The following is a 12,015-nucleotide window of genomic DNA, read 5'->3' as shown; positions in this document are numbered from 1 at the left end:
GTTTTCTTTTTATTTCGAAACCGGGACGAGATTAAGTAACAGCTGTAGCCGCTAGAGGTCGAAAATGCGAAGTTGTCTTCGTAAGAAAAAGGTGATTTATCTTATTTTTGAAAATTTAATAATGTTTTATTTCGTGAACGATGACGTAAATAATTCTATTTAGTTACGTGGAATATTTTCGAATGTAAAGTTATTAAAAATTATTAAACGCGTGTAAATTCGATTTAAATTTTTTTTTTATTTTTTATTTTAATTCGAAATTTAAGGCTATAAAAATCTAATTCGTATGCTATTTGGATTGTAATTGACACGTTTTAATGGCGGTAAAATAAACTATTCGATTTTATATAAATTATCTACAATTATTTTTAATGAAGATCCTTAAAACATTGCAATTTCCTTGATCCATTCTGAAATTTACTTATCTTTAATCATTAGAAAGACAAGTTGAAGTTACTTTTAGATAAATTGTGTAAACAATGTCTATATGTGAATTATCTAAAATTAATCCCTATCAAAGACAATAGCCTTTCAGTATAATAGTTCAGAGCGGAGATAATACAATGCAAAAGAAAAATATTGGACAAATTACTTTATATTCTCGGTTTTCGTGAAAGAGCGCTCGTACTTTTAAATATCCACTTAGCCGAATGACTGATAACGCGTTCGGTGTACACAAGTTATTATGTTTGTCGACGCTAATAAATATGTTATTGTCGCGGATAATATACCTTCTTTTACGTAAATATAAGAATTATTGGCATAGAAAAAAGTAATTTATCCTGTATTGAATTCAATAGGAAAAATTATACAGTTTATAATAGAGATATCGTAAATAGTTATGGTATTAATGCAGTTTGCCTTTACCGTATCTTACAAAAATTTTAGATATTTGTATAGGTAAACAAACCCGATTTTATTGTAAGGATTGGGTTTATGAAGCAGGACTATTGAACTAGATGGTTAGGAAGAATTTTACACGCATTTTCCAAAACAAATGATTTGATCTAGAGATTCTTTTGTGTGTCTAGTTACTGTCTAGTTCCGACTTATGCCAATATCGATTCTTTTTTGAAAAATCTTTATCGTATCGCTCTGGTCTTTTTATTTCCCGTTAATTGAGAAGTGAACTCTCACCAACAAAATTTGAATTGAATCTGTACATTTCTCTCTATGCATTCTAATAAGCATCAGAATAGTAAGTTTTTTGTTGTATATCAAGTTCACTTCAATTTTTGTTAAAAGTTTGTCAATATAAATTATTTTTTTAATAAGAAATATAAAGTTTGGAAAGGTTTAATTTTTCTTCTTATTTAAGTTTAAGAAATGTTATCTGTGGGTCAAGCATGCTATTTACCTAAATTGCTATCGTAGTTTTTCTTATCTAATATATAATATATGTCAACAAGTTAAATACAAAAAAGATTTCAATTTTAAATATAGTAAAATATTTAAAATTATGATTTGAAATTTTTTGAAATTTAAACTATGACATTTAATATATTAACCAAATATATTACATAATATTAATATAATATAATAATCATTAACTTTTTAATCAAATTTACTATGCACAAAATTTAGTATTAAATTATTTGTAAAATAAAAATCAATAAATTTGAAAATATCTCATTTTTTCATCCTTTTTTATTTTTAAATTTCAAGTATAAGTTAACTTATATAAAATATAGTAAATTTCAAATGTATTATTCTGTAGAATATCTTATACGTTTTAATCTGATAGTGTTTATTTTGATTTGTTAATGTTTAATAATTTATGCATTTAATTTAATACTATATATACGGTATTAAATTAAACGCATATATATTTAAGCATTTAATATATATATTGTTTTTTATATTCATTTGAAATCTGTTCACTCCTGTTATTTTATTTATATCTGGAAAAAATCTTAAAAGACGAGGATATTCATATTTTCAAATTCTTTTGTTTATTCTGCGAGCAATTTAATGTTGAATTTATGTATCATCATCATCATCTATTTTAAGTACTTTTAACTTAATATTGCTTTGTGTAGGTATTTGTGCATACACTTTCATTTGTATAAAGAATTTTATAATTCTTTATAAGTTATAATAACGAACAACTGCACATCGGAGTTTACTAAACAAAACATACCTCAGAAACCTTAAAGGTTTCTGAGGTATGTTTTGTTTAGTAAACTACTAGAAAACATACTACAAATACAGATAAACTACTTGTTTAGAAAACATACCTCAGAAACCTTAAAGGTTTCTGAGGTATGTTTTCTTTATGAGTCTATTTCTTTAGTAAATTCTTTGTTCCATTTATCCAAGAAAAAATTTAAATGCTTTTTTTTGTTAAAAGTTATTAACTTTGATAATAAATTGGTCATTTTTGAATTTTTTTATTTTGTTTTTATAATTACTGCAATAAATTACTATATCTTAATATATGATCAGTCTGACCAATTTTAGTGTCATCTTTCATTAATGGTTTATTCTGAAAAGATGCAACATGTATATCTTATATTATACTAATATTGTATTCTTTCCTGTGAAAATTTAATATACAGTTTAATGTAACAAGATTTGTTAGAATGAAAAAGTGAGAATGAGTATTTCATTTCCAATGTAAATGCAGGTTATGATGATTTGGTTTTGAATAATGTATATAAATCAGAATTACCTGCTAAAAATAGTAGTGTATATACAAGTATTATTGTATTGTATGTAGTAGAAACAATAATGATATTGCATATTAGTTCATTAAAGATTTAATTTATGAATGGATTTAAAAAGCCATAATTCTGTTTTTTCTTTTTTTTCATAACTTTAAAGGCGTTATTACATGATACTAAATTTAGTTTAAATATATTTTTTTCCAATTACGTTATGATGCTATTTTAATACAATTATTTATTCACAGTTATTGTGTTATGCATGTATGCATTTAGCCTATTGTTAATAATAATGTATCAGAGATAAGCCATTTGAAACATAAATTTATGATTCTTTTCTGTAGCTTGCTTTATTAAAATTAAAAGCATAGTTTGCTTTACTTTTGATATCAGTAGTTGTAAGAATTTAATATCTTGAGTCAAAAATTCTGAAAAGTTAAAAAGAATAATTTAATAAACAAAATAAAATATTGAAAATTGAAGTAAAAAATAAAATTGAAAATTATAAACAAAGTATAAGTTTCGGATGGTATTAATGTTAGATATTGGTAATAAAAAATATAGGTGCATTCAGGTGTAAGTCATTTAGTTTAATTTTCAATATGTAATAGCATTAAATTATTAAAAATTTTAACTCTAACTTTGACTTTTAATTAATGCTGCTTTTTATGGACTTGTATTATGGTCAATTTCTCAGTGACAAGAGTTGCAATCTAACATTTTTTTTTTTTTTTTGTTACGGTTGTACTTTTATTGTCTGCTAAGTGGTGGTAACAATGCAATACCACTGTTTCTAACTAGCTCTTTAGATGTGTTAGCTTATTCCCTGAAAGAAATGAATATTTAAGAAATATAAGCTACATTATTTTTGGAGAGAGACTAAAAAATAAAATTAATTCAATGCATTTCCATTTTTTCAAAACTAAGTTATTGAATGATTTTGGAAAAATGTTTTAGGATTAAACACTTTTACTTTTGCTATATTAACTAGACAAAAGAAGCAACTAGACTAAAGAAGAAAAGAATTTTAAATAGTTCTCAGAAATTTGCAAGATTGCAAAATTCTGAGAACTATTTAAAATTCAGTTTTGTTTTAGAACATGAGGAATAACAAAAATTAGTATTTAAGTGTAATTATTTCTATAGACACTATGAGTAAAAATTGAAAAGTTATATACTAGTTTAACTTGATAGTTAATTGACGTACTAAAGAGTTTTCCTTGGGTTGTACTGTTTGCTGCATAAAGGTTTGTACCTAATTCTAAGCAATAAGCATGAGAAGTTGAGCATGTGCAACCCAGGTCAGTTATTTATTGGTGAAACTGCTAAAGTTTATGAAAATTTTTGCATATTAGTGCCTCATCTTTTTACAGTAGAGTCTCATACAATGTGCAAATAAAGCAAGCAACAACCTGCGAATTATGTCAATCAGAGGTTTACGTTTTTTTCAACTTATAGGCCAAGGTTTAAACTTTCATAAATCGTGTGATGATGCAGGTTTTTATAACGCAATTTCTTATAATGCATAATGAATCCCTGAGTTGTATGGGACTCTACTGTACTAACCCTTTATGTTTCATAAATGAAATTATTAAACTTAATTTGATTACTGCAATTTTTGAAATTTACAGGGAAGGACATTTGATATGTTTATTTTTTCCTTTATCTGTTTGAATTTCAAAAAAATAAACAAAGGAATCCTGAGAAGGAAAAAAATTATGTAAATAAAAGATAAAATTGTAGTTTCCAGTATGCAATGGCCATAATTTCACAATATTACAATAAAAAAAAACTCTAGTTATGAACCATGCACTTGTTGCATTGCATGAGTGACACATGCAAGGCTATAATAGTGAGTACCAATGCTATTCACTATTATATTGTTGACATACAGACCTAAAAGATGCCCCTGTAGATCATTTTCCTCACCCGACACACTACATAACAAAACAGTCCATTTTAAACACTTTGGTAACAGGTAGAACTGACCTTGATTGCATGTGCTCAACTTTTGCTTGTGCGGATTGCTTAGAATTAGGTACAAACCTTTATGCAGCAAACAGTACATCTAATAACAATAAAATTTGGAAGCCAAATGTTCCAGAGTCAAACTTATCAGGCATTTGTTGGATTAAATTCTACCAACAGAAATGCTCTTTGGAACATTTTACATTTAAAATTTCAAACTGATTAAATATTCAAACTTTATACTTGGTATTACTGAAAGTTAACATTGTCAATACATATAGATAAAAAGAATTAATCCATAGCATTTACTCTCAGAAAATAAAATAATAATATTAAAGTAATTAACATTTAAACATAAATAAAAATATATAATAATATAGTCATTTATATCATACTAATCACAAAAAGGAAGCCTGAATGTTTCCATATTCTTATTGGGAATTATAAAGGATTCTCTATACTATTGAAACAGTTTCTGCATCTTTATAATTGATAAATCTCCTCTTACTAGCAAACTTAAAAATTTCTTGCTCTTAAAGTTCTCTTATCTGAATTATATCATCTCATAGTTGGTCAAAAATATTAGTCTTGTATTGAATAAAATGTTTGCTGGGTAGGAAGGTGCTAAGTTTGTTCTGTTATTTATTATTAAATCTTGATTAGCAAGTATTATGTCCTTGAGAATAAGGTAACCAAAACATATTTTATGGGTAATAAGTTTTTTACAGATTTTTTTTCTATGCCTTACATATATATTTTGATGTGTACAACATGCCATTGAAACATAAAATACTTACATTGGAAGAGAAGCAGTTCTAAATATAAATATGGTAGCAAAATTTTTTATGTTTCTTTTTCTTCATTAATAAAAATATAACCTCTATAAAATGGAAATTTTCCAAAATGGAAAAATCTTGGCTGAAACTGTCACATTCCCATTTAGACAGGTTTTACTATGTAAGGTTAAAAAATAAATTAGAATAAGAGTTCACAGAGTAATAAGGCATTGTAAATGCTGTTGTCTCTTATGACTTAATGTTAGTCTGATTTATAATGGAGAAGACATTGGCTGAATGTTTTCTTTTTATCAAACTATATGCTATATTCTTCTGCATTATATATCTGTAATGGTCACTTTATGATCTTTAAATAAGTCTATTGATATTCATAACTTGCTAAACAAAATTATATAAATTTTTATAGTTTATTAAAATGAAAATTTGTGATTTAATTATTATGTGTGTAGATAGATGTGCAATATTTATAAATAAAACAATTTTTATTTTATATATCTAGATGATTGGACTTCATTGAAGACTTATGTATCAAGTATTTTTGCTTTTTGTGATTAAGAATTCTTGGTGTTGAGGTATGATTATTTCTTTATATCATTAAAATAATTTTTATGATGGTAATTTATGGTTATCATTTTATAAATATGATTAAATGATTGATACATTCAGATACAATTTGTAAAAAAATAATTATAATTACTGATGATGATTATCATTACTAGAAACCATTGAATATGCATGCATCTTGCTGAAATCAAATGTTTGCATTCATATCTGTTGATCTGCTTTTGATGGTAAAATGTGTTTTTGATAGTTGAAAATGTGAAGATTTTTATAGAAAATGATTTTTATGAATAATAATTGTATGAAATATTATTAATTGTAATTGTTTAATAATCATGCATACAAACATCATGCATACAAACATCATGCAATCATGCATACAAACAATTATTATTGTAAACAATAATAATTGTTTGTATGCATGATGATGATAGTATTTCAATGCATTTTAGTTGTAGAACTTGTTTATTCTTTATACAGATGTTTATATACAGTAGTTTATTTCTGTACTAAATACATTTTAATATCATAAAAATTTAATCATAGCAAAAATTTTTATTGATAATTTTTTAGTTATGTATACTCTAACCGGATGGACATAATCTCAAAAGTTTATTATAATATCAGCTTTATAAAATATTTAAATATATTTTTTTAAATGATTTATGTTAAAAAATATAATTAAAACATGCCAGGACAAAATTTATACATTACAATATTAAATGCACAGAAGTAATCACAAAAGTGTCTTCTTTTAAATTTTAACGTCCTTTTCACTCTTCGGGAGGACGTTAAAATTTAAAAGAAGACACTTTTGTGATTACTTCTATGCATTTAATATTGTAATGTATGATTTATGTCGTTTGAAAATACACTGAACTATTATAAATAAAATATGTCACTATTCAATTAAATATAATAATGTATTTATAAATTTATATTGATTAGATATTAAATCACAAATTTTATGTTATATGTAAAATTTCTGATTTACATCCTAATATTGTTGAACTGTTGCTGCAAGGAGTAAATGTTAATGCTGAAGATGAAGTTAATACTATTATTTTAAATTAATCAAATATTTTAAAAATCATTCATTTATATATCAACCAAAAATTTGTTCAAAAAATATACTGTTGTACAATATAATTTAAAAAGTAATGTTAAATGTATCTCAAACTCAATTTTAGTGTAATTGATAAATATAACATTGAAAAAATTAAAAAAAAATATATATATATATTATATATATATATATAAAATAGTTGTTGACAAAAATTGTTTATTCTTTTATGTATTAAAGATATCATGAGCAAAATACCACCGCTTACGTATCACGCCATAACAACTTTAATAACAGAAGGAAATGCTGATGATTTAAGGATCCTATTGGAACAAAGAGATGTAGATATTAATGAAGGAGATGAGGTGTGTTTTCTGTTGTCTTCAATTTTCCGTTTAACTATTAAACTTTTTTCGTTTTAAAAATATTTTTAACAAGTTTGCCAATTTTATTTTAAGAATGGACAAACTTTCTTAATGTATGCTGCTCAAATTGGACATCTTAATATTGTTGAAGAACTGTTGCTTCAAGGAGCAAATGTTGATGCTGAAGATGAAGTAAGTACCTTCATTTTTTTTTTTAAATTAATAAAATATTTTCAAAATTATTAATTTTTATATCACACAAGAATTTGTTCAAAAAGTTAGATGTGACTTTAGTATTCAAATATTGATTTTAGTTAAAAAAAATTAATAATATAATATTCTGTCAAGTGCATAATATTACTTTCCTCAAAATAATTTGGTCATTTTAAGAAAAAATTGTAATATCCATAGAATTTTTAACATTAGAATAAGATAACTGATAAATTCATAACATTAATATTTATATTATAAATCCATTAAAATTATATTCTTTAAAAATGATTCTTTAATAAAATATTACATGCTAATAAGATAATCAGTTTTCATTCTTATCAATATATCTGAATATAATTAAAACAAATTGTTAGTAAAATAAATTTTCTTGTTAGCTACATATTAATATGATGATGTATGGTTTGAATAATGTCAGAACCACAATAAAAGATGATTTTTACTATTAATTGAATTAAAATTTTTTAAATTAAAAATAAATATAATCTATAATCTACTTTAAACAATTATAAACATTTTTTAAGGTATAGAAAGATTCAATTGAAAACAAATAATAATTAATATCTGTTTAATATATTCTAAGGATAACTGGACGGCCTTACTATATGCTGCTAAAGAAGGACATACTGATATTATTATTAAATTAATTGAAAATGGTGTAAAACTTGATCATCGGGATATGGTATGTATTGTAAAATAAATACAATTAATTTTAACTCTAATTAAAATTTAATTTGAAGTTTTAATATTTAAAATACATTTAGAATAACAATTTTACAAACTAAATTTTTATTTCTTTAAATTATTAAAAAAATTAAGTTTTGTATTAAAGATATTTTTTTAATATTTTGTTTCATTGGTGATAGTAAGTTTTAATTTTAATTTAGTTTATTCTTAAGTTATTTTAAATAATCTATTTAATATCACCAAGAATCAGCTGAAATTATCAAGAAATTGTTTGTTTTTTTATTATTATACTTTAATATTGAATGTTGTTCTTTAATTATTGATTGCATTTTTTTCCATTATATATTTGTTAGAATGTTGAATCATTACTTCAGTTCACTGACACTAGTATTGATTACAAAGAATTGTTGAATTTTCTTTCAGTGTACATGCTTTTATTATACCTTGTGATTTTGGCAGCAGTTCTGTGTGATTATTTAAAGATTTAATACATTAATTTGATAAAAATTATTTTATAAAAGAAACAACCAAAAACATTTGTGATTATTAAACATTTTTTATGGTAAAATAAGATGATGTATGTGATGTATAAAAGAAAATGATTTTTTTTGGTATTTTTATAAATAATAAATTTAATAATTAATTTGGTTTAATTATTATTATGATTTTTTAAATATTTTATCAAAAAGTATTGTTAGTATAAGTATCTAATGAAAAAATTTATTGGTATTTGACAAAAGTAAATTTTATAGTGTATATTAAAAAATTATTTATGGTAAATCTATATTACATTAACAACTATATCAATGGCTTTTAATTTTTTAAATGGGAATAACAATTAATAAATAATAATATATTATTATTAAAACTTGAAAAATCTTAAGTACAAAATTCATGGTTAACTATTACTTGTTTGTTTGGTCAACAGCATCACTTCTTGAGAAGATTTTGAAAATACTTTGTAAGGTTTATCTATTGCTTAACATGTTATTACTTTATACTGGCTCAAGGATCACTTTTGAGGGGGCGTGATCTGACTGCGGAGGTGTTGGTGACTTTTTTGCTGAGCTGCTATGGCGATGTTAGATATGAAAGTTTTACAGTATAATATGAAGTGTAGAATAGAAATGAGAAGTTTAAATGCGTTATTAACTCGAATACTAATTATTATTTTGTTGGTGATTGCTGGTGTAGAGTTAAATCCCGGTCCTTTCCCTCGGTCTCCTCCGTTACCGAGACAAGAAGTTATGCAAAAAAGGGGACGAGGAAGACCACGTAAAGAGGTTACAACGAGATATCGAGGGAAATAATCAGACGACCGAAATATCAGGAAGAGAATACTTGATTGAGGAACATTTTAAGAATACTGCTGACACTTCGAGGTATGCTACGATCAAAGACTTTTTTGAACCGGCAGAAGATCCTCTAGTACCATGTACCACTGAACCTGAATATTCACTAAAATCAGTCTATGAATTGATCCAGGACAAATTTGATCGTCTGAACTCCGAGATTCGTTCTATGAGAGCCGAAATCAACAATATGAACGAAGAAAATATAAAGCTCAAGGAAGAGATGAAAGAGATGTGTAAAAAAATACGTACATTAGAAGAAAGAACTGACTCGCATAGCAAGCTAAAAGGTATGGTGGATTTTGAAATTGATAAAATGTTAAACGAGACGACTAAGAAGAACCTAATAATATTTAATTTTCCATTCAAAACCTCGGAATATGTAGAAGAGTTGAAAAAATTTATAAAAGAAAACTTAGAACTTAACTGGATAGAAATTGAGGGTCTCATCTCAACTAGGAAATAGAAAACATAATCAAGTAATTAAGGTTATGACCGAATCGGTTAAAGATAGAAACCTAATTCTTAGTAAATTCTGGACAACAAGATTTAAAATGACGGACGAAAAGAAAAAAATAATAATCTCAACTGACTTATGTTTGAGATCAAGGATTAGGAAAAAATTATTACTCAAACAGATTAAACTAGAGAAATCGGGTGACAACAGGATAAAAATAAGAGATGACTACTTCTTAAAAGAAAATACAATGTATACATACGATTTGAATACTAAAGAAATAATTCAGGTGAATCATTTTTTAGAGACAAATATAATATAAGATTAGTAAAAACAAAAGATAACTTAAATATAACACAGAAAAAATGGAGAATGGAGAATAATATAGAAAATAATAATAGTAAAGTGAATGGAGATGAGTTGATAGCCAAAGATAGTGAACTGGGTGAGAAAAAAGCAGGAACTTTAACAAGAGAAAAAAATAATGTGATGATGAGTTTTTGGAATACTCAAGGGCTAAGAGGGAAAATATTTAAAACCACGATAAGAGAATTCCTAGACACAAATAAAATAATTGGATTTCTAGAAACTTGGATTTTAAAATCTAGTGATATGGAAATAAAATATCCAGAGCAAGATAATAGCGTAATAATTAGCAATGCTCACCACAAAAAGAGGTTTGATCGCCCGTGGGGCGTTAAAATAGTCAAGGAAAATAAATTCTTAGGATTAATGTATACACCTAACCTCTCGTTTGAGAAACATTATAAAAATACACTAAACAACGCAAAAATTGTAATAGGTAAGTCAATAGGTTTATTCTGCAAGGCTAAACTAAAGAACTTAGGTACACTTGTTCAACTTTTTAATTCGATTGTGATGAATTCAATGGAGTATGCAGTCCCAATTTGGAACATGGATAAATTTAATGAATTTGAAAAAATACAGAATGTACCTACTCGCAAGATATTTCAGTTAGAATACAATATTCCGGGCAGCGCCTTAAGATTAGAAACAAATAGACTCAGATTAAATACTATACTAATAAAAAGATATTTGATGTTTCTACAAAAAATTATTAAGGCAGAAGATATAACAACAAAACTACTGTTTTCACTACACCACATATCAAGGGAAATGGATTTAAGACGAAGTTGGATAATGCAGCTATCAAAGATAGTAAATAAAAATGATTTTTCTATTAAACTGTTTTTTGGATGATACAAATGATATGGAGCAGTATAGTAAAGAAATAATATATAGAGTTAAAAGATGTTTGATAAATGATTAATATGTTATATAATTAAGTTAAACAATCTACTGAATCATAATTGTGACAAATACTAATGAAATTCTATAGATTAGTAAGTAGAAAATATCAATGTTATTGAGATGCTATTATATGTGTATAAATATGCGTTTAAACAAAACGCCCCTGTAACAGGCGAAAGCCTTCTACGCCAAATAAAGATATCTATCTATCTATATCTATCTATACTGGCTCAAGTGAGGTTGCATAAATAATATTTGCTTTCTGAAAACTTTCTACATACTATTTTAGTCACTTTATTGGTATGTTCTTCTAGACTAACTAGAAATCTATCTTGTTTGTCATTATTTAATTTTTGTTTGTCTTTAGCTAGATGGTTGCTCTTTTATTGTGTTGTTACAACCTTAAACACGGAGTCATTTTTATTTTTTGATTTTACTTATTTTAAAACTAAGTGTTAAAAATACTTTATAATTTATTAATACTATCATAATTCTTTTATTACATATACAGTAGAACTCGTTTAGAAAGTTCTTGCATGAAAGGCTTTCCCCACATAAGAAGTCCAAATTTTACAGTCCTAGCATTTACACTATAAGAT

The 12,015-nt window shown here is 25.2% G+C and overlaps 1 protein-coding gene across 7 annotated transcripts in view; it reads left to right on the top strand.

Annotated features, from left to right (window-relative positions):
* Window positions 1–15: 15 nt before the first annotated feature.
* Window positions 16–12,015, top strand: part of Arms (Ankyrin repeat-rich membrane spanning) — a 55,085-nt gene continuing 43,085 nt past the window's right edge. For 5 of the 7 annotated variants that reach the window (XM_067276301.1, XM_067276297.1, XM_067276302.1 and 2 more), the window contains exons 1-5: window positions 16–91; window positions 5,928–6,000; window positions 7,293–7,417; window positions 7,511–7,609; window positions 8,232–8,330. In XM_067276301.1, coding sequence (XP_067132402.1) covers window positions 7,298–7,417; window positions 7,511–7,609; window positions 8,232–8,330 — 318 coding nt within the window. In that variant the 5' untranslated portion in view covers window positions 16–91; window positions 5,928–6,000; window positions 7,293–7,297. Of the gene's footprint in view, window positions 92–292; window positions 324–5,520; window positions 5,756–5,927; window positions 6,001–7,292; window positions 7,418–7,510; window positions 7,610–8,231; window positions 8,331–12,015 lie in introns of those variants that run through there. The other 2 variants (XM_067276298.1, XM_067276299.1) reach the window with 2 other exon arrangements.

The sequence above is a fragment of the Centruroides vittatus genome, unplaced genomic scaffold, assembly GCF_030686945.1.
Source record: "Centruroides vittatus isolate TY-2023 unplaced genomic scaffold, ASM3068694v2 contig_680, whole genome shotgun sequence".
NCBI classification, from domain to species: domain Eukaryota; kingdom Metazoa; phylum Arthropoda; class Arachnida; order Scorpiones; family Buthidae; genus Centruroides; species Centruroides vittatus.
Note: the sequence above shows the minus strand (reverse complement) of the source record. Positions and strands in the feature narration are given on the sequence as shown.